Source organism: Rattus norvegicus, chromosome 10 (assembly GCF_036323735.1).
Source record: "Rattus norvegicus strain BN/NHsdMcwi chromosome 10, GRCr8, whole genome shotgun sequence".
Taxonomy (NCBI): domain Eukaryota; kingdom Metazoa; phylum Chordata; class Mammalia; order Rodentia; family Muridae; genus Rattus; species Rattus norvegicus.
Genome location: NC_086028.1, coordinates 105,248,203 through 105,270,807, shown reverse-complemented (window position 1 = coordinate 105,270,807; position 22,605 = coordinate 105,248,203). Strand labels below are relative to the sequence as shown.

General features: G+C 50.0%; 2 protein-coding genes and 1 long non-coding RNA gene across 15 annotated transcripts in view; 1 reads left to right on the top strand and 2 right to left on the bottom strand.

The window, feature by feature from the left end:
- Endov (endonuclease V) overlaps window positions 1-12,268 on the bottom strand; it is a 17,670-nt gene extending 5,402 nt beyond the window's left edge. For 2 of the 7 annotated variants that reach the window (XM_063269672.1, XM_056984678.2), the window contains exons 1-7: window positions 12,128-12,268; window positions 11,633-11,804; window positions 3,801-3,935; window positions 3,579-3,618; window positions 2,751-2,863; window positions 1,069-1,137; window positions 633-761 (exon numbers count right to left, since the gene is read on the bottom strand). In XM_063269672.1, coding sequence (XP_063125742.1) covers window positions 633-761; window positions 1,069-1,137; window positions 2,751-2,863; window positions 3,579-3,618; window positions 3,801-3,935; window positions 11,633-11,804; window positions 12,128-12,183 — 714 coding nt within the window. In that variant the 5' untranslated portion in view covers window positions 12,184-12,268. Of the gene's footprint in view, window positions 1-632; window positions 762-1,068; window positions 1,138-2,750; window positions 2,864-3,578; window positions 3,619-3,800; window positions 4,040-11,632; window positions 11,805-12,127 lie in introns of those variants that run through there. The other 5 variants (XM_056984679.2, XM_063269671.1, NM_001402063.1 and 2 more) reach the window with 4 other exon arrangements.
- LOC120095223 (uncharacterized) lies at window positions 12,235-22,605 on the top strand. 3 transcript variants are annotated; one of them, XR_005490589.2, is made up of 3 exons: window positions 12,521-12,661; window positions 14,501-14,664; window positions 22,275-22,605. It is a non-coding gene; the product is annotated as an uncharacterized LOC120095223 (long non-coding RNA). The 3 variants fall into 3 exon arrangements; XR_005490590.2 differs by lacking the exons at window positions 12,521-12,661; window positions 22,275-22,605 and adding an exon at window positions 12,235-12,375 and having other exon boundaries at window positions 14,501-14,809; XR_005490588.2 differs by lacking the exon at window positions 22,275-22,605 and having other exon boundaries at window positions 14,501-14,809.
- Window positions 16,660-22,605, bottom strand: part of Rnf213 (ring finger protein 213) — a 99,276-nt gene continuing 93,330 nt past the window's right edge. For all 5 annotated transcript variants that reach the window (XM_039087541.2, XM_039087542.2, XM_039087543.2 and 2 more), the window contains 5 exons: window positions 22,124-22,201; window positions 21,371-21,565; window positions 20,730-20,819; window positions 20,464-20,642; window positions 16,660-18,497 (listed from right to left, as the gene is read on the bottom strand). In XM_039087541.2, coding sequence (XP_038943469.1) covers window positions 18,344-18,497; window positions 20,464-20,642; window positions 20,730-20,819; window positions 21,371-21,565; window positions 22,124-22,201 — 696 coding nt within the window. In that variant the 3' untranslated portion in view covers window positions 16,660-18,343. The remainder of the gene's footprint in view (window positions 18,498-20,463; window positions 20,643-20,729; window positions 20,820-21,370; window positions 21,566-22,123; window positions 22,202-22,605) is intronic.

Here is a 22,605-nt window from a genome sequence, read left to right as displayed (position 1 = left end):
TGAGATGACTGGTTTATCAGTGTTGAGCCTCTGGGACCCTGAACAGCAGCTTAGGTAACACATGTCTGGCAGAGCCATGGTCCTAACTGGTGTCTTTGGCACCAGCACAAGTCTTCAATGTAGCCACAGAAAGACCCTATGAGAGCCTCTGACCAAGGGTTGTGCCCCACTGGCCCTCCCTCCAGGCTCTCTCGCCCAGGGCCTGGGGATCTGTCTTAAGATCCCTGCAGAGACCCACCCCAAGTGACATTGTGTGATGGCCTGTATATGCTTGGTCCAGGGAGTGGTACTATTAGGAGGTGTGGCCTTGTTGGAGTGGGTGTGTCACTGTGGGCGTGAGCTTTAAGACCCTCATCCTAGCTGCCTGGAAGCCAGTCTTCACTAGAAGGCTTCAGATGAAGATGTAGGACTCTCAGCTCCTCCTGCACCATGTCTGCCTGGACGCTGCCATGCTCCCACTTTGATGATAATGGACTGCACCTCTGAACCTGTGAGCCATCCCTAAATAAATGATTGCTGTTATAAGCATTCCCTTGGCCATGGTGTCTGTTCACAGCAATTCAGTAAACTAAGACAGACTAGGGGGCAGTGTCAGTACCCCGGACCCCCGCTCCCACTTCCAGCCCCCATACCTGGCGTATAGGTTCTGGGATCCGGAACCTACAGCAGCGGTGGGTGAGACGCACAGCGACCTCCAGGCTTATTCTGTGGCCCACAGAGACATAGAGGGGCTTGGTGCTGTGGTCATGGCTCTTCAGGGCCTGTGGATGGAGGGAGGTCAAGTCTCAGGACTGAGGCTCTGAGGATGTCCTGGATGGCAGGAAGGAGTTCACACAGTGCAAGGACTCTGGGATTGTTGGCCCTCAGGCATCTTCAGGTGGCACATGGGGTGAGGGTAGCCAGAGGACAGAGAATGTGACACAGCATACCCTGGTTGGTCGCAGGACATGTAGGGAAAAGGGCCCAGCCCGCACAAAGTGCATGTGTGCATGAACTGCCATGAGCTGCCTTGTGCCATGGCCCAGTAGGTCCCAAGTCTAGACAGGGCATAGCTTTCTGGCCACTCACCATTCCCAGGACAGTCCCAGAGTTGCCAATCAGAGGAAATGTGTCTCCCCCAGCCTGCAGGAGCACAATCTAGGAAACAGAGAAAAAAAAAACTGTAAAAGCACCTTTTAAAAAAATGTGTATTGCAGGAATGCTGGTGCACACCTGTAGTCCCAGCCCCAGACAGGCAGAGGGCGGATCTCTGTGAGTTTGAGGCCAGACATGACAACACAGCGAGACCTCCGTCTTACAAGCTCACAAACGAATCCCAAGTAGTCACCGTCGCCTTCTCTGAGTAGGAGTCTCTTATTGGCCTGAAGTTCACCAACTGGCTTTTCTGCTTCCTGGTGCAGGGGACAAGCATGGCCACACTCAGCACTTTTTACACGGCCAGTGGGAACGAACCTCAGGTCTCTATGTGCGACACAAGCACTTTAAGCACTTTACTGACTGAGCCGTCCCTCACCCACTGTCCCTTCTGAAGGAGCTGAAGGCAAGCTTGATTCTTTTCAAGGTTATTTTCAAAACAGTGAGTGTGGATGTCTGTGGGGGATGTGCATGTGAGGGCAGGTGCTCAGCGCAGCCAGGGCCATCGGAGCGTGGAGCTGGAGTTACACGTGCTTGTCACTACCCAGCACAGGCGCTGGGAGCCCAGCTTGGGTTCTCTGCAAGAGCAGGACGCACTTTTAACTCTGGAGCCATCTCCCCAGCCCAGCAAACGTCATTTTAGAAGCCTAAGCAGCGATGAGAGGGCCTCGTTTGGTCAGGTTCCCAACCCCCACCCCCACTCCCACCCCCGGCAGAGGCCACACTGAGAATGCTGGTGACTGTGCTGAGGTCACTGCCATGAGGCTCCGTCCACCCTGTAACTGGGGCTTAGAAAAAGGGCTGTGATTTGCCAAGGCCCAAGAGGCAGGCAGAGGGCACACAGGTGACACTGGGCACAGCAGTCCATGTCTAGGCTGAAGCTGCCACCTCCTGAATGTGTCCTCTCCAGCTAAGGTTGTCACAAGTCAGCTCAGAGCCCTTGTCTTCTGGGCGGGGAGGGACCATCCATCTGTCAGAGGGACATCCATCTGTCAGACTGCCACACGTGGACCTGGATCTTTCCACTCTGCCAGCTCAACAACTCATTCACTCTCTACACAGGCTCCTGGGAGCTAGGAAAGACACGGTCAGGTCTCTTGGAACTTGTCCCGAGGGATAAACATTAGGACAACGGCCTCCCTGGATGGGGATGGCACATCCACACTGAGGATTCTGGGGTAGAAAATGGCTCAGTGAAAGTGGAGCAAGGGCCACAGCCAGGCACCGCAGTAAGCAGGGCCTGGCTGTGAACACCACAGAGGAAAGAAGGTGGCCGGCATGAGATGGAAGCCTGGAAAGCCTGTCCCCAGGGACGGGAGGACATGGCCCTGCGTTGGTGCTGTGCTGGCAGAGGCAAGGATGTAGGGGAGGCAGACATGATGGGAGGGGTCCAGGCAGCTTCTGAGAGTTGAGAGCAACGACTCTGAACTGCCCAGCAGCACTTGGAAGGCAGTGCCCCGGAAAGGTGGGTCTGCTTCTGGGCAAGACACCAGGGATGTGAGTAGAGAGCCAGCAGGCCCAGCTGGATCTGAGGTGCCCAAAGAGGTGGCCAAGCCATGGGCCCCAGGGATAACACAGGTACACATGAGTCACAGGGAGTTCCAAAGCCCCCTCACCTTCTCCTTGTGCGAAGCATTGTTCTCCAGTCCTTCTACCTGCAGGAGCTTCTTGGCCACCCCGACGCAGGGCAGCTCGGTAAGGACGCCAAGGTGGCAGGCTACCCCAAAGCCTGTGAGGGAGCAAAGGGAGAGAGTTGGGTGGTGGGCATGGGACAGGGAACCAACCACAACCTCTCATCTACAGACACAGATTCTTGGGCCAAACTGACCGGGGCCCTCTGTCCTGACAGCACCAGTGTTAAGGAGGGTGTAGGAAGCCTCCCTCCTCCGACAGCATGGGTGAACTGAGGCACATACATCCTCGTGACCCTTCACCCCCTTCTATCTGTGCTGTCCTCAGGCCTCTGCACCTGTCCCCTGTGGTCTGTGCTTTCTGTCAGGGCACCTGGATTGCAATGGCTGGGGACACACACCTAGGAGCGGCCTGCTGACCCAGAACTGCTGTCCTGATTAGCATGTGTCTATCCTTTGGCTCCAGACCCACGGTTTCTAGCCAGACCTGTCATTCCTGATGGCTACAAAGGCCAATACCTCCCTCATGCCCTACATGTGAGTGTCATTGTAGGACACAGTGCCCCGGCATGCACGGGGGCAAAGCCTGCGAGGTAGCTCAGGGCCAGGGTGGGAATGGAGGTAACCTGAGCTCAGTCCCTCAACTCTTTAGTCATCAGGTGGGTCAGCCTAGATGAGGTACTGGGGATGGGCCAGTGTGGGTACCGTGGGAGGCAAGAGGGTACAAAGAGGTTGGGTGAGAGGAGGGCCTCTTCTGGGTGGAAAACATTCTACTCTCCCATGGCCCCCATCTGACTCTTTTAGGAGGATTACCTCGTTGGTGAAGCACCCCGTTTCCATCCACAAGAAGGACCTACAGAGCCACAGGGGAGTCAGTCAGCTGGCTGTCCTGGGGCAGTGAGAAGGGGGGATGGCAACAGGGGTCCTATTTTTTGAAACTCTTATCCCCTTCCTTCTATGGGTGGCAGTGGCCTGAGGGGACCTTCCCTCCCTAAGCACAAGCAGAGGGGTTCTCCTCACTTAGGAGGCACCTACCTGGGGCATGAGGTCTGGTTCCTTCTCTTGCAGCCGCTGTACCAACTCCACCAGGAAAGGTACCTCTCGGAAGGCCAGGAAGCCGGACACATAGGGGGCCTTCAGGCCAACCATGCGGCTGTCCTCATACAGCACCTGACAGCAAGGTCACATGCAGGTCAGATGTTGGCTGCGACCACGTTCCATCTCATTCCTCTACCTCCCCATGGCTTCCACCTGTGGCCAGGGAGAGCCCAGGGCTGGAAAGACAGGGCGAAATGATCTGTCTGCACGTGGGTGCCGGAGAGTCAACTTAAATTTCACCTTATAGGTGCTTGCACGGGACCTGTGTGGATGAGCGCCCCCAAGACCTAGTGGACAGGGGCGCTCATCCAGGGCCTGGTGTGCATGAGGATCAGCATCGCCCCTTCCCCAATCCCATCTCTTTCAGGAGCTTGGCTGAGGTGATTGCTAGCCTCAGGCCAACCTACTCCTTGTACTCCTGGCTCACTCCTTGTCAGTGCGAGCTGACCACTTGCAGGGATGCTGAAGGCCAGAGTAGAAGACCCTGGGTGAGTGTGCTGTGATTCTGACAGCGCTGAATGCACCTCGGAAGAACCGTGGGGGAAAGGCTAGACAAGCAGGACAGGGTTCTGAGATCTTCAAACATTTTGGAGATGGGCAGGAATGCCTTTAGAGCCAGGCAAGCAAGCTGTAAGAACAGAGCCCCAAAGAATGGGGAAACTCAGGAGAGCGCAGGACAGTAGGCCTTGTGCATTCTGTGAGGAGGCATGGAGGAAGTAGGGGTCAGCAGCTTCCAGGAGGAGTAGGGGACAACCCGGGCCTTTCTTAGGTCTTCTCTAGCAAAAAGACTAGTTTTCAAACTAAAAGCACCTTATCACTTGAAGATGGCTGGCTTCCCAACTAAGTACTATGGTGCTTAAGGTAGGGCTCTGCACACACAGCACAGGGTCATGACTAGGCCTTCACCAGCCTCTGACATGCTGTGCAGACCCACTCCTTCCGTGTCCATGTTCTCCAGAACCTCCCCACCCAGGCTCTTGATGGAGCTTCCAGACCACAATTCCCAAGGGGACCTGAGGCTGGATCTGTACCTAAGTGCACCTAGAGAACTGGCTACTGGGTGCTGGGGCTTGGCCTGCTAACACTTTCATGAAAGAGTCAGGAGGAAACTTCGCAAAGCTGCAATGACTCTAGTGAGGTGTTCCCTCAGAATCTGACTCAGACAGCAAAAGCCGGAGACCTCTACAGACAGTGCAACTGACCCAAGGCAGTGCTGTACATCCCAGGCCAAACTGAGAGACACACCCACAACATAGCTCTTGCCCTGAGGCTTGGGGACCACTGAGAACAGCCGGTGGTGAGACTGAAGGAGCCAGACGAACTTGTTTGCCATGTGACTGTGTCTCCTAGGGATGTCAGAAGCTGCAGCCATGAATTCCCACCAACATGAGTGCCTAAATAACCTGCATGTGGATTACACCAACTGATAGGGACAGGGGAGAGCTCGGAAGGCCTCAGACCGGGACAAAGCACTACAGGCCACTGAGGAATGCTGGGAGCAGGAAGGTAGTCTGCCCTGGGGGAAGAGCAAACCTCTTTGGTTAACCAATGGCCAACTCTGAAATCACGAACATACAAGTAACCTTCCACAGGGAGCAGGGAGGAGGCAAATGGGGGAGCTTGCAGGGTGTGAAGGGAAAGGGGAAGGTTTGTAATCATGTTGTAATATCAAAAAATAATTAAGGAAAATGCTTGCAGTGTCTTAAGCTCAATTTACACAGGTGTGCATGGACATGAGGTTCATGGACCCATAAGAACCTTATTACACCAGTAATGATTGCTGGATGACTGTGTTTAGTTGTGTAGGTGCATTCGGTATGAGGGCAGAGATGGATGCTGCGGACGGCATCACTAGGGGCCCCCAGCAAACCAGGCAGCGTAAGTCGCTGTGGCCTTCAGGATAGAACAAACAGGAAACAGCCAACTGTAGGAGGGCGGGGAAGACTCCTTCCTTCTAGGTGCTGCTGCCAGGACAGCACTCATGAGGAAACCTCAGACAGAGAAGTCTCTTCTTCCCATGGAAAAGGACGCACTTGGTACAGATGGTCAGCTATGGGAGGAGCTAGCCCATAAGGCTGCCATCTGTCAAGGACACCGAGGAAAGAATTCCTGACCGCCTAAAGGTGGACCACTCATTCTCCAAGCAAGGGCAGCTTATGGGGAATCTGCTGTGGGAGATGGGTTCTCTGGTAAACGGACTGTGGCTCTGGAACGGTAGTGAACAGCTTTGCTGTGACTCACGTTACAGTTTACAAAACCCAAGAGTGTGTAACTCAGTGAGGCTGCTGTTCCCACCGGCATTATGATCGAACTTTACATAGTTTGTTTATTGTATGAGTGTTTCGTCTGCCTGTCTGTAAACACACCAAACGTGTGGTGCCCATGGCGGCAGACGAGAGCCACGGGGTTCCCCAGAGCTACGTTACAGAAGGCCGTAAGATGCCATGTGGGGCTGAGCACTGAACCCCGCAAGCGCTCGTAACTGAGCATAGAACATCCCCTCCATCCCACAAACTAGCCAAGTCCTAGACCCCAGTCACACCCTCTCCAGACCTGCGCAGCTTTAGTGTGATGACTTTGGTTTCTAAGAGGGGTTGGAGAGATAGCTTAATGGTTAAGAGCACTGACTGCTCTTCCACAGGATCTGGGTTCAATTCCCAGTACCCGCATGGAGGCTGACAACCACAGCTGTCTATAATTCTTGTCCAGGAAATCAAAATCCTCTTCTGGTCTCCATGGACACCAGTCATGCACACAGTGCACAGACATACATGTAGACAAAATCCACGTAAAAATAATTTTCACAAGTCACTGTGAGGACACTTTCAGAGAGGTTCAACGCAAGAGAACAGATCCACCCTGAATGTGGGCAGCACCATTCCACGGGCTGGGGTCCAGGACTAAATAAAAGGAGAGAGCTCTGAGCACTAGTGCTCCATTTCCTCTGCTCTCTGGTCTGCTGGGATGTGAGCAAACATGCTCGCCTGCAGCCACGCCTTCCCTGCCACACCCTCGAGCCATGAGCAGAATCAATCCTTCATGTGTAAGTAGCTAATGTGCTTATAAACCACAGCTCTACTGCCTTTAGGAGCCTGCCTATGCAATCTGTATCTTTAAACACACCCCCAGGCGTGCTGCAGTCGGGTGACAGGGAACCAATGGGCCATACTCTTCCAAAATTCTTTCCTGACTTAAAGACTACAAGAAGCAAATGCTAACCGAACGGGCAGGCACAGCTGCTCTGCTTGGTTCGAGGCTAAGACACAACTGTGGTATACCACCCCCCCTCAAGAACCCTCAGTGGTGGGTGGGGAGGGAAGATGGCTCACTGCCCCGGAGGTTTCACATGGCTGAGGAATGTTATGACAGCAGGCACACTAAACAGGGCTTAAAGCCACATGCTGGGGTGCTTGAGGTTGCTCAGGGGAAAAGCTGGAAGATGGCATCTGTGCCAGTTGCTTCTTATACAACTTTTTTTTTTTTTTTTTTTTAAAGACAGGGTTTCTCTGTGTAGCAGTGGCCATCCTGGAACTCACTCTGTACATAAGACTGGCATCGAACTCAGAGATCTGCCTGCCTCTGCTTCCCGAGTGCTGGGATTAAAGGTGCGCGCACCACCTCAAGGCCTTCCTATATGACTCTTAGGACTCATACCACCACGTTCTGGTTACCTTTCTGTTGCTGTGATAAAATACTCAGACCCGAAGCAACTTGGGGAGAAGGGTTCATGTAACTTACACCTTCAAGTCACAGTCCACCATTAAGTCAGTGGGAACTCAGGCAGGAACCGAGGCAAAACCATGGAGTAACACTGCTCATTGCCTCACTGAGCTAGCTCTCTCATACAGCCCAGGCCCACCGGCCTAAGGACACTGATGCCCAGAGGGGGCTGGGCCCTCTCATCTCAATAATCAATCAGGACAATCACTTACAGACACAGACACAGGCCAATCTGAGGGCCATTCTTCTATTGACCTCCCTCTTTCAAGGTGATGCTAGATCGGGTCAGGTTGACAATAGAAACTAACTAGGGCAATCTTTCTCACTAGGTCAGAGGAAACAGGAGAAAGGGTAGCGTGGGGAGCGGGAGATCCAGGGTGTCCACAAGAGCCACTAGTGCCGCTGTCTCTTCCCTTACCTATCACATATCATAGTGAATGCCCAGAAAACTGTAAGAACATGAGCCCCACATCCTACCACATACCTACCTCTGAGCACAGGAGGCCTTTTGCATTTGTGTTGAACTGGAACTGAAAGGGGCCGTGTGGGCAAGGCATGAAGCCACAGAGGCAGGAAGAGTTTTGGAGGAGTGGTGATGGGAAATGTTAAGGGTAGGGAGCAGCCAAAGCTCGCTGAGCTGCTGACTGCAGAGAGGCCACAGGCAGACTGATCATGTGTGCACGTTATCTATTTAGAGAGGATCTCGGTGTCTTACATCAACAAGGGCAAGGCATGGTTCCTGGCATGAGGATTTACATTCTGGGGAGAGAGATGGGCTAAGTTCATTTGGTACGACAAAGGAGAGGGCAAAGGGTTGCTATGGTCTTTAAATTCACATGCTGGCATCTTTACATACAAGGTGATTGCATTAAGAAGTGGGTGGCATCTCTGTGATGACTAAGTCACATGTGAGGACACAGGAAAGTGTAACAGGTCCACAGACCTTAGCACAGCTGACTCCATGAAGAAAACACCCTTTAGGCTGTAAAACTCGGCATGTGAACAGCACCGGATGCCACAATTAAAACAAAGGCCTGGGGTTGGGGATGTAGCTCAGTGGTAGAGCGCTTGCCTAGCAAGTGTAAGGCCCTGGGTTCGGTCCCCAGCTCCGGGGAAAAAAACAAAAAACAAAAAAAACAAAAAACAAAAAAAACCCCAAAGGCCTAATCCATCAATGTCCACATAGTTTTAGGAACGTTTCAAAATGAACTAACCCTGCTTTTTAACTTCTGTAGCTCCACTCTGACTCTTCTTGCTAACTGAAGTATATCAACCCAGAACATTGTTTTTGTGCTTAAAAGCTCATGCTGAGAAAGGCTCATTGCTATACTGGGACCCCAACACCCAGTGTAGAGGCCAGGCGCCTAATACTGTCTACTGGCTTAAACCCATGTCCGAGCAGTCTTTCTCTGGTGAATACCCCACAACCATAGAACCCAGAGAAGGGCTTGTCCATATCTGAAAGTCTCAGAGCCTCACAATCTCATCCTATTACCTGATCTTGAACCTCCCAGGTTACACAGCTCTGAGGAACACTCGTGTACAGGTGACCCAGACTGAGGCGTTTTGTTCCATCTGACCACAGAGACTGGAAAAGGATGCTGAGAGACATCCGTCTGGTCTGGTGGTGTGGAGACGGCTCACTAGATTAAGTAATGACTAAAGTGGGCTCTACAGGATGCCGGAGCCAAACAGGTGAGGACCACTCTAGGAGAGGTGTGCCTACAAAGAAGGGCCATCAGAACCATTTGAAGGACTTGAAGCTCTGAAGAGTAGTGTTTAGGGAGTGCTGACAGCAGTGGTGGAAGGTGAACCATCAGGTCAATCCAAGCAGGCAACAGAGACCCAGAGGCCTCTAAGTCACATTAACAAGTGTCAACTTCATTAACCAGAGATCATGGGAAGGGGATCAAAGTGTTTTGTTGTTTTAAGACAGGATCTCATGGAGCCCAGGGTGGGATTAGCTTTGCTCCTCTTGCAGTTGCTCTCAAGTGCTGCGATTACAGGGCTATGCACCGCCACGCCAAGCAGGAGGCTTTAAGAGGCCTGTGATTAGATCATGCCTGCTTTGTACGAAAACTGCCCTCTTATCCATGGAGGCAAAGAACAGCACTTGAGGTGGGGGATGGGGGTGGGGGTGGGGCTGTGAGGAATCAGATAAGCAGCCTACAGAAGGGGTGACTGTGGCACATGTGGAAGAGACAGAGGGGAAACCCTGAAGAGTAGGCATGGAATTGGGAGGAAGACTGAGGAGTACTGTGCGGGAGGAGAATATGAACAAAGTTTAATAGTAAACACTATGAAAAAAAATTTTTTTTTGGTTTTTCAAGACAGGGTTTCCCTGTGTAGCTTTCTGTCCTGGAAATAACTTTGCAGACCAGGCTGGCTTTGAGCTCTCAGAGATCTTACCTGTCTCTGATTTCCAAGTGCCGGGATTAAAGGTGTGTGCAACCACGCCTGGCTGAAAAACATTTTTTTATTTTACCTCAAAAAATTAAAAATAACTTTAAAAATGGCGCTAGTGTGAGACAAGATGGGAATCAGGAGGTCTGGGAAGGTGAAACATTCTGCTTGTGAAACCTGTGGTGTGTTTTGTATGCCATTGGCATGAGCAACACAAGATGACAATCATAGTCCCAGAGAAGTGCACCACAAAAGCCATGTAGGAAGTGGAAGGTCCTTCCTTCCTTCCCCAGGCTATAGCTGCGACAGTAAAATGTCCCACAGGAGCTGTCCAAAATGGCGGCTCCAGTCAAAATGGAAGCATGGTGACGCCTCCCCAGCCCACACCATCACAGGAGCTGTCCGTGGTGGCACACTTCCTCTCCCTCCTGGTAGGACCTGCCCTAGGAGCTGTCCGTGGTGGCAGCACCTTTCCTGTTTCAGCCTACTGCTGTCATGAGGAGCTGTCAACAGTGGCAGCACCTCCTCTCCAGCCTCCCCCAAGGCAGCATCAGAGATGGCGCCTCAGCAAAAGCTGGCTTCCACCAGGAAGGATTTCCCAGCCACCCTAACCTATGGGCCCTAATACAGGGAAAAGGAGGTGAGAACACCTACCAATCTCTGAACAGGAAAGCACATCCCAAGCTCAGGACGTGAAATCCCACAAGTTCTCACTCTGGAAATCTCTGCCCTGAGAAGCTCTGCCCACTCAGAAGTTCTATAAAAGCACTGACCCTTTGTTCAGTTTCCCGCTGTCCACTTTCAAGAGCTGAGGGCAGCCATCCATGGATTGGTCCCTCTTTCTCCCTCCAGTAAATCTTCCCTCCAGTAAATCTCTTTCATAAGATTTCCTGCCTGATGTAATTCTCCAGACAGAAAAAAACAAGAAGAAAAGAAATGAAGAGAAGGAGCAGGGCTGAGGCTCCTGAGTTCCTCAGCTCAGCTGGGGATACTCTCCCCCTGGAAGCTGCAATGCCTCTGAGGCTTCCTCTCAGAGCTGTGGGGTTCCTGGGCCCCCCATGTCACTTGACACCCTTTCACTGGGGTACTTTCTTCCCTCAGTACTTTGAGCTCCCAGGGCTTTCCAGTCCCAGGTTACCCTCCCATCCGATCAGAAACACACCAACCGGACCTGGAATTGTCTGTTGATATTTAAAAAAATACTTTTAATTACCCACTTGTGTAGATATATGTAGACTTGTGGGGGTTTCTGTAGACCACATGCATGCCCGCACTCCCTCAGCGTTTTGCTTTTAAAAAATTTCCTTCACAAGGCCCTGGGTTCGGTCCCCAGCTCCGAAAAAAAGAACCAAAAAAAAATTTTTTTTTCCTTCAAAGACATTCCAACCTGTTAAATTCTACAAATGAGGTGGAAGTGTATCATGTTCCAGGGCCTAAGTTGGCTTCCTAGCATCAAAAAGAAAAAACTTACATATATACATACACACACACACACACACACACACACACACACACACACACACACACACACACGTATGTACATACACAGAGGGAAGTATTTAAAAAAAAAAGTAAATTTTACAAAATTGTACCCCGACTCTGCCTACGATCAAACTGCACAGGGCTCAACATCCCACCCGGGTTACCTTGAGCTCTGGATAGCTCAGCACTACCAGGGAAGCGCAGGCCCGGACACTGTCCCCTTTCACGAAGGACACATCCACGCCCCCAACCTTCTGCAAGCCCGAGAAGCTGGGGTCCCGTTGCCATGCCTCCGTGTCCCGATCCACCACGCGCGCTTTCAGCCGGGCTTGTTCTCTAACAGGACATGAATATCAAACGGGTTCAGGTCCCATGGGGACGGCGCGACCCTCGGAGCGTCCTTCCTCCCAACTAACCCTCTCTCCTTTTTGCCCATCAAGCCACAATTAGAAAAAAAGCGCCAGGGATGTGATCCCCGGTACCGGAAACGAGGACCACGCCCACAAAGGCAGGCTGCAACTTCCGGCAGCTGGCGGCCTGGATCAGGCCTACGCTGCAGCACCGAGGTTAAGTTTCCCCGCCGCCATAGGGGCTGTGAGGTAGGAAGGTTACTGGAAAAGGCTACCCCCTTGGCTACTGCACGACCCCGACCCCATTACCCTTTCCAGAGCGACAGGGTTTCCTCTGGTGGCCATTCTGTGGCCGTGTGAGCCATGGTTAGGGCCTCGACGCTTTGAGGACGTCACTTCCGGAGCGCCCACTCCAAGACGCTAGCCTTGGACGCTGCGTCCCTCCATTTCAGCTGATGTCGCTGCCACCAGGGGCCGCTGTCACAACAGTGCTGGGCGTCAACCACTGGCTGCTTCCCGCAGTACTCTCTCAAATGCTGGCATCCCCTGTCCTGTAGGTGGGTTCACTCGGGTTTTGGAAAAGCGAGCCCCGCTCTGTAAAGATTGGCCAGCAGTTGCATCCCTTGCACACCCTGAGCCTTGGGGCCACACGGTTCCACAACTGCAGATTCTGTAGCTCCGAAGACAGGTTCGAGTCCACACATCGACTAAATTGCGTGTGGGCTCGCTTGCCGCGCAGAAAACCTCTCTCTAAACTTGAGATACCTTTGTAGCATAGATTCTTCAGTTGCACCTATTGTGAGAAATCCTCAGTCTGAAATGACAACTCAAAAACCAGTGAAGGTGAGGATCCTGGGTGTGGTGGCGCATTCCATTAATTCGTTTGAGGCAAGTGGATCCCTGAATACGAGGCCAGCCTGGATTACAGTAACTGAGTTCTAAGAAAACCAGGGCTACACGGAGAAACCCCATTTCGAAAAAATATAAAGGATCCTGCAGACCAGGGTGTGTGTGTGTGTGTGTGTGTGTGTGTGTGTGTGTGTGTGTGTGTAAGTCAGGATCTCTAAAGGAAGAGAACCAATAGAAAAATATATGGAAGGCGATTTAGAGTTTGCCATCCAAGGTGAGGGCAAGCAGGCAAAACCAAAAGCTTCTTTCTTCCGTATCTTTTTGTACAGGTTGTCACCAGAAGGTGTCCCTTAGATATAGGGCAGGTATCTGGACCCTTGGGTTTTAGTTCATTAAGTCAAGTCCTCAAACAAGATTAGCCACCATAGGGTGTCGACCCTAAACAAAACCCAAAGTTGGCTAATGCCCAATGATTTGGTGCAGAACTGTAGTTTTTGTATTCTTTTTTTTTTCTTTTTTTTCCGGAGCTGGGGACCAAACCCAGGGCCTTGTGCTTGCTAGGCAAGTGCTCTACCACTGAGCTAAACCCCCAACCCCGGAGATTTGTTTTTATTCTTGTATATCTGTGTAACCAGTGCAGACATACACAATGGAGACCAGAACAGTTAGATTCCCCTGGAACTGGAGTTACAGGGGCCTGTGAGCCTCCTGACCTGGGTACTAGGAACTGAACTTGGGCCCTCTGAAACAGCAGCACACACTTGACAGTTGTTGAACCAGCTCCCCAGCTCAAGATTGTAGGCCTTTGTTTGGTTCTCCCTTAAATCAAAAGAGCCTAGGCAAGCAGGTACCATCTGGAAGGACTGGGGTTTACAACCGCTTGCTTTTTTCTGATCTGGTAAACTTACGTGTATCTAACGTACCTTCTTTGGTGTTAGAAATAGGTGGTTCATGGTTTATTTCTTGGACCAGTAGTTCCTCGGGGCTCTCTTCCTTCTGAGTTCTGGTGAATGATGACACTGAGCCCGGAACAAGAAGATATGAGAGTATGTACAACTGTGTTGTGCTGCTGTGTGGGAAAACCATAAATAAATATGGGAAGAGGACTTTGAACGGAGGTGGGGATGGCCTGTGTGAGACTTAGGAGACATAAGAGTTGTCCCACAGCTCCCTGAAGGACTTTGGCCCTTACTGGTTACTGTGGGGTGGATTGTCATTTTCTTCAGTGGTGCCATGCTCATGCAAGCAGCTTTATTAAACTCAGTGGGACACACACACACACACACACACACACACACACACACACACACACACACGACACAGGGAAGTAGGAGAACCCTTGGTGGATGAGTGGTTTCAGTAGGTGAGGAAGGGGATGGATGAGGTAATGGGGATGGAAATGACTAGAATCCATCATCATCCATGCAAAGGACAAAGAAGAAAGAATATGAGTGAGGCAGGCAGAGGAAGCAAAGGTATAAATGTCCCAAGGTGGGAGTGCGGTGAGTGTGGTGAATGAACGTGGTGTGTGAGTTCAGTGAGTGTGTAAGTGCGGAGGAGTGTCAGCAGCATCAGCTAAGGTTGAAGTAGCAATTGGCTTACAGTCCTAGGAGAATTGAGAGAAGTGTATAGCTACGTCATGCATCTGTATTTCAAGAGGAAAATATAAAAGTCTAGATTAGACCAAACTAGAGCATGTGGTTCGGGAAAGGTTTCCTGGAACACAGCTGACAGGACTCGAAAGCCAGCAGGTTTTCCATTGAGGTTTTCCAGTGCTCACTGTGTACCAGCCACTGTGCGGTTACTTATCTGCCCTGTGTTATTTCACCACAGATCGGCAAGGCATTTTGCAGAGGAAAAACCTGCAGTTTAAAGAGGCCACATGGCCAGCTTTAGTCATCAAGCCTGCAGACAAGAGAGGAAACACCCCGTGCTCTTCCTCATCTTTGCCCCGGATGGTTCTGAGACATTCTGGGCGTGCCGTGCCAGAGTGAGAGGTGAGAGTCGCCAGCATTGCTCTCAGGAGAAAGATGCTTTCCTCATGCTCGCTGTCCAGTCGCATGCAGATTCTGAATGCTTGTGCCTGGGTGGTGTTGTAAAAGTATAATAAAAAATAAAAAGTCTTTTTTTCTAGGTCCAGCACCCCAGTGCCAAGATATCTGCTAGACATCTTAAGTCTCAGTCAGCAAAGCGTCTCACCCACTCTGCTCCATCCCATATCACACTGCCGAAGGCCTCTCTCTGAGCCGTCAGCAATCTCTCTACCTATCTAGTTCCCAAGGCAGGTTTCCACGCCAGAAACACATCCCAACTCCATGGCGACCCAGTGTCTCTAGCCGCCCCACACTCCATTACACTTAAATCACTACATGAAAGAACACACAACACAATAACCTCTGATCCAATTGATAAGACATAATTGCCCACCTAAACATACAAAGCCCTATACACATCCATCCCTTAAGAACATTCATAACAACCTGTAAATACACAGAGTGGAATCTTAACGTCAGCCTCCATATTGTCCTGCCACAGCTCTTCTCTCTGCCCCTTCTGTCTCTTCCCCTTTCCATTCCAGTCTCCTCTCCTTCCCTCAGACATTTCTCCCGCCCATCCTTCCTTCTTGTCCAATGACAGGCCTCATCGGTCTTGTACCTGCCTCACCTGTGACATCATCCCACACCTAGGTTTATGTAGCAAACTAAGGGAGCAGGAATGTGCAGAGTGCAATATAGATGCTGCTTGCTTGGTGTTGAGCTCAGAGCCTTTAGCTTTCTTCTTGGGCCAGCAATCACCTCTCCAGGTAGTTGGTTCTGCAGCTTGACATTCAACACATCCATCTGCCATGGAGATATTTGCTCCTAACTGAAACCCTGGCTCCTGAGAAGCAGAATGAGGCTTAGGAGAAAATTACTAGGCATGAAACCCAGAATTCCCAGGACTTGTTGACTGTCTCCAAGGTTCTATAAGCAACAAGCAATTGCTGGGGGAGAAGAGACTTGAGGAGATGTGAACTGGGTCAGGGAGCCCCAGGGTGCAGCTTAGATAACTTGTTACCCAGTGGATGTCGTTACCCATTGAAGTGGTTGGCCATGTCAGCCTTTGAGTCACCTGTACCCTGTACCTAAGCTCGACTTGTTGGAGCCATTTCTGTGGTCTGTTTGTCAACATGTTGTTAGGGGTGAATAGATGTCTGCTCACATCTCTCCAGGAAGCCACACAACAGCACCATATGACAGAGGAGCCAGGAAGTCACAGAACAGTACCACATGAGAGATGTTTCCCCTCACACCTGGTGCACTTGGGGCACCCAGATGTGGGTCACTGTGTGTCCTGGCTGAGCCCTCTGAGCCACTGATTTCTTCATGGTGACTGTTTACCATTGGAACTTTCTGTTAGCTGAAGTAGTTCATGGCTGTTTCAGTTAACAAGTAGCAAATCTTACGATGGTTTAGGAAAGGCATGGACTTTGAATTAGTGCTTCGCTTCCCTGCGTTTAATTCCTATTCCTAAGGGGTCTTCCTTATCCACTGCCCGGTTCACTGAGTCAGCACATCTTCACTTGCTGGCGGGTATCATCAGCGCGGCTCCTTGTGGCAGAAGACTGAGCAGTGTTGTCTCTATCATAAATGAGAGTCCTGCTGTCTCTTTGTTCAGAGGAAAGGAAAGTATCACCCCATGTGCTGATCTAGAGTGTAGGTTTTGTTCTGAACCCTACTGGATACTACGGCAGGAACATTCCCACAGAAAACCAAAACCATTTCAAAAAGCTGTGTGTCATAAATGTAAACTCTGCCTTCAAAAGGATTTTAAAAATTTAAATCCATTTTTTTAAATGAAAGAAACTGTGTGCATGTACTTGCAAATGCTTGGAGAAACCAGTTCTTTCCTTCTGTCACATGGGTCCCAAGGATTGAACTCAAATTGTCAGGCTTGGCAGCAAATGCCCTTAGTCACTGAGCCATTTCCCCAGCCCAAATAGGACTCTTAGCTGTGATGTTCAAGTTTATTAAAGTGGGTGTGGCAAACACAATGCAGTGTGCTTTGCCAGTGTTAGATCCATGCATTTGTACAGACACGGTGGGTTCTACTACACAGACAGTGATGACTTTAAAAGCATAGCATACAAAATAAAACATCTTAATAAAATTCTTCATGACAGAAAAAATGCTTAGTTCAAAGCCAAAAGGGCCTTACAGCAAGAAGTTTGGGGCTAAGCTGTCCTGTTTCATCAAAACACAGGGATTCCAAGGCCAAGTTGGCAAGTTCTTTAAGCCCTGTACCCAAAAAACCTGGGATGCAGACATCTGAGGACAGGTACTCTCATAGTTTAGAAGAAAAGATCACCACTGCTCTAAGTGCAGAGCTGAAATGAGCTACTGCCAGGGTCTGGTCCCCACACCAAGCTTGAAGACAATGTCAGCATGGTTCCAGATGCACCTCCTGCTGATAGGGCTGAGTCCATGGATGCTCAAAGTACGTGGGCCTAGAGTTCAAGTTTATTGAGTCTGTGAAGGAAACAACTTCCAACCTGTAAACACTGTGTTCTTACACCACTGCGGATGGTGGAGAGTTGCCAGGAATAGGGTTAGTCCAGGGGGATGGAGGGAACCAAAGGTGATTACAGTGAGATGGGCAGAAGGAGTGTGGGGTTGTGGGGAGGGTCTTTTTCTGCTTTCTCTTTAACTGGTTTGGTCTCAGCCTTGGCCGAGACTCAAAGGGCCAGATAATTGTGTGCTCAAGGAAGGTAAGATCACATTGCCTGCTTATTAGACAGCTATACGATCAGCAACTCTCCTCAGTACTCCCCAGTACCTTTCCTTTTCAACAGTGCTAGGAACCACAGATGCTAGACAGGGGCTCAGCCTGAGCTACGTACGCAGTTCCCAAATACCTCTGATTAGAGCTTACACTAACACATCCTCATTAGGAATCTCAAGACGTGAGATTTGGCTTCAGTCGACTGTTTTATTGTTTGTTTGTCTCCCACTTGCAGTGCTGGGGAGAGAACCCAGGGCTTTACATATGGTAGGCAAGTACTCTATCACCCACCTCTAGTTCCAACTCGCCAATGCACTCCTCCTCCTTCACTCTCTGTCCAGTGTTCTCAGTGAGTATTTGGCAGTGACTCATGGTGGGTTTACATTAGATCTTGTTCATGAGGCCTCATAGTTTTTATCAGCACCTTGGATTTCCTTGGGTTAGTGTGGCAATTTCCATATATCTTGCAAACCAAGAGATATGTGTACACTACTTAGAAATTAAGGAATTGGAAGAAAGAATAAACAGATTCTTTTATACATAAGTAATAGAATAAAAAATTGACTATCCTGAGTTTTTTCTCTCTGTGCAGTAAAGTGGTAGCCATGGTATATGAGGTAAGAGGTTGGCAATCTTCAGGAGGATCAGTATTGGGTGTGGCCTTACTGCAGTTCTCCTTTCTTCTGGAATGTTCAGGAGGCAGCTGATTAACAGTCACACTTAAGTTCTGGAATAGGCACATGTTCCAGAAACAGCTTGTCTTTCAAAGAGCTGTCGCATTGTACAGTTCGTGTGGCCTTGAATCCAGTCTGTACCCACACTTTCCTTCACACAAAGGCCACAGTCCATACTGGGAGCTGTGGAGGCAGGTGGGGAAGACCGTTCTTTCCAGCTGGGTTTGAAGGCCGAACTGCTCTACCTTGACTGCCTGTCCCACTTTCTTGTGGCAGCTGTTTTCCACACTGAGACGCAGCTGGACATGAGTATTTCATCTGGGAACTGGGACTCCACTTCTGTAAGGACGTCACTGTCTTTAGTCTCCATGTAACTTACTAGAGTATCCTTGAGGCTGTGAAATCAAAGAACAAGAGAGAGTTTTTGTAACATCACAGTCCAGCCAGTGGCAATGCTTTCTGGTTCAAGAGGACCAAGATGCTTGCCAAGATTTGACATGCTGAGACTCTTAGGTCAGCCAAGGGCTGAGCTCCTGTGCTGGTCTGGGAGCCCAGGCACAAGGGCTGATGTTTTTTGTTTGTTTTTTCAAGACAGAGTTTCTCTGTGTAGCCCTGGGTGTCCTGGACTCACTCTTGTAGACTAGACTGGTCTTGAACTCACAGAGATCTGCTTGCCTCTGCTTCCCTAGTGCTGGGATTAAAGGTGTGCCACCATCGCCTGGCTTCAGAGGGCTGTTTTATAAACTGGACATGGTACAGCAGACTCTTGCTTGTGTTTTCCCTGTAGATGCTTTATAAGAAAAATTATCAGATTTTATTTCATAAAACAGAAAGCTTGAGAATACTTGTAGTACTGAGAAAAGGTTAGCTTCTTTCTATACAAAGAGCTTTCAAACCGTTAAGAGATGAATAGCCAGGGCTGGAGAGAGGACTGGGGAGTTACAAGCACTGGCTGCTCTCCTAGAGCCTGAGAATGACCCTCAGCACCCTCCTGGTGACTGACTCACACCATCTCTACAGGTCCAGGTCCAAGGAGTCAGACATGAAACTGCTGACACATACACAAATATATATAATAGAAAACAAAAAGAAGATAAGCCACCCTCCCCCAAATAAACAAAAACTGTCAGGTGGCAATCCAATGTGCCATACACAAACAGCTTATGAGTGTAAAATGTGCCTGGCCATTGTGTGTCTCCAGAGTAGAGATGTACAGATGGCGAGGACATGCGGGTGTTGGGCCACCAGACCGACACACTTGGAGGAGAGGACTACCTGTGTGCCTTTACACACTGGTGTGACTTTTGCTATCAACGTTAAAGTGAGCATTTGTTTACATAATAATTCCACTTGTTATGAGAATATGAGTTTTGTTGTTTTCATGTGGCTCAGAGATTGGCCTCAAGCTTGCTGTGTAGCTGATGATGACCTGCGTCCTAATCTCCTGAGTGCTGGGATTATAGGTGTGTGTCGCCATGCCCCATGTATGCAGTACTGAGGAATGAACCCAGGACTCTTTGTTTGGGGGGCATACACTCTACCAGTGAGCTACACCCCCAGTCTTCTGCCCTGACTTCTTGCCTTTTTGTGTGTGTGGTATGTTACACATGTGCATGTGTGTCCGTGTGTGTGCAGAGGCCCAAGGGTGACATTTTATGTCTGACTCCTTCCATCTTATTTCTGTGAGGCAGGTTCTTACTGAACCCTGAAACTTGCTTTTGACTGTCAGTTGGCCTGTGAGTCCCCAGACTTGGCTTGCTGTCCCCACCATATACCAAGTGGAGAGCTTACAGGCACATGGAGCCACACTCAGGTTCTGGTGTGGGTGCCTGGGATCTAAACACAGGTCCCCACCCTTTACATCACAAGGAATTAAAATCAAATAGAAAATGCAAATTAAAGAAGCCTGTTGGCAGAGGCAGAGGCAGATCTGAGTTTGAGGCCAGTCTGTTTTTTTTTTTTTTTTTTCCTTTTTTTTCTGAGCTGGGGACCGAACCCAGGACCTTGTGCTTGCTAGGCAAGCGCTCTACCACTGAGCTAAATCCCCAAGCCCCAGCCTGTTTTTTTAATTTTTAATTTTAATTTTTTTTTTGGAGCTGAGGACTGAACCCAGGGCCTTGCACTTGCTAGGCAAGCCCTCTACCACTGAGCTAAATCCCCAACCCTGAGGCCAGCCTGTTAAAGAGAGTAAGTTCCAGACAGCCAGAGCTACATGGAGAATTTTGTCTTGAAAAACTGAAAACGAAAGCAAACAAAGTTGACAAAGAACCAAGGGCGTGGAAAGAGAATAGAAAGAGCCTTGGCTAGGGCAGGGCTATCTTCAAGCCTAGGGGAGGCCCCAGCAGCTGTACAAGGCCATACCTCCAACTGGGGTTGAAGCTGCTCTCAGCCTGGGCACCCCTGAGTTTGAGCACAATCATCTCATGGAGCTCCAGGAGGAAGCTGTCTAGGCCTGCCTCATTCAGGAATGTGCTGAGGAGTCTTGCGTGCCGTGGACTGAGGTCCTCTTTGTATTTCACATCAACTTCCTGAAATAGCTCCTGAGGTGAAGGAGAGACCAGTGTTACGTTAAGACCCGGAAGAGCGCTGCTGCCGCCTCCATGGTGGAAAGCAGAGGTGAGACTCACTTTCTTCAGTCGAAGCCGCCGTTCTGACTTATGTGCAGATAGGAACTGCCAGAGGGCAATGATGTGTCTCAGCTGACATCTATTTAAGGCCTGAAAGAGGAACAGGGCAACCCATGTGCATTACGGAATCTAATGCTACATCACAGGCACATCCCCCATTTCTGTCTTGAACTCATTCTATTCTCCTTGTCATGAGACTGATCTACCTGACCTATGCCTGTCTCTTCATGACATCACCCACTGTACAGATCTGCAGTGCTCACAGATGGTGGGCCCTGCCTAGATGACATCATGGAGCATGTGTCAGTCTACTGATCCAAGTACGCTGTGTTCAAGGTGGACTGACTGTGTAAGGAATGCTCTTGATTCTTCTCGCTTTGGGAAGTTCTCACATTGATATACAGGATGGAATTAGTCAGGGAGCAAGCAGGAGTTTTTGGCAAGGGTCATGCTAATTTCCCATGCAACACTTTCCAACAGGACTCACCTCCCTCTTTAGAGACATGGTCTTACTCAGAAACCTTGTATGGCATGGAACTTATTGTGTAGCCCAGGCTGGCCTGGGAGTTGCAATCTCTCTACCTCTTCCTCCTGAGTGCTGGGAGTACTGGTGTACCACCAAGCTTGGCACTAGTGCTTACCTTTAAGACCTGAGATGTCTGATCACACATCTGTAGAACTTCTTGGATGTACACATTCAACTCCATGCTAGGATCCCCACCAGCTGTGCTCAGGAAACCCAGAGTGACTTCTACAATAGACAGAGCTTCACAGGCATCACTATAGGACTGTAGCTGTCCACTGATGGCATTGATGGCTGAGTTAGGGAGTGGGTTCTGGGGAACAAAATGGAAGGTTGGGGTTATGGTTGGGCTTGTTTCTCACCAACTGAGAAGAGGTTAGCTTTGTCATGCTGAAGCTAGAAATGGGACAGGCTCTCCAGAAGGCATTAGCCTGATGCTTGGTACTCACTAAGTGCCGGCAGCACTCCAGATTCCACAGACACAAACTCATAGAACCTCAAAACAACCTCAAAACAACACTGTGAGGAGTCACAGCCAGTCATCTTCCCCTCAGAATTGCTGGGAAAGAGCAAAGACACCTTACGTTCCTTGGCTGTGTTCAAGGACATGCTAAGTTCTTCAGCTCACATAACTGATACAGCACCAAGAAACCAGCCCCACAGGATGTCAGTGTGTTTAGACTCAGCTAAAAAAATTGGTGATCTGCTGTCCTCCTTTCTTTTGTGGAAAGCACTGGGCTCACAGGGGTCTCAGGGTTGGGTTCTTATGAAGACACTGAGACACTAGTGTTCACAGTAGACATGCGGTGCAACTGGGGCTATCTTTGGTAGACAGAGCCTCCCAGCAAGAGACAAGGGCTATCAAGAGAACCTGTGTCATTTTGTTCTTGATGTCCATGAAGAGATGCTCATAGTTCCAGTCCCGTCTGTACACCAGGGTGGGTATTCCCTACAGCGAGAGAGAAAGTTTTAGAGATGAAATCCACAGTGTTCTCATAGACGGCAAACGTATCTTCCCTCAGTGACGCAGCAGCAGCAACCAGCTACTCAAGGCAATTCCTGGTAAAGCCCGAGGTGTTGCCCCAGAATGTCTGTCGGAAGATGCCATCTTAGGAAACAATGACACAGCAGCGAAGCCTTGCTACAATGGCTTCAGAGATCCTGCCGTACAGAATACTACAGCACACTGAGTGTGCAAGGGGCAGCAGGAGCAGCAGCTGTAAGAGGATAGCTCATCCACCAAGGGAGTCACTTCATAAGACAGCAGGGCTGTCAGTGAATCAGAAATAGCTCTGTGGTCCAAGTCACAGCCTAACTGTAAGCCATATAATAAACTTATGGATGCTGTGGAAA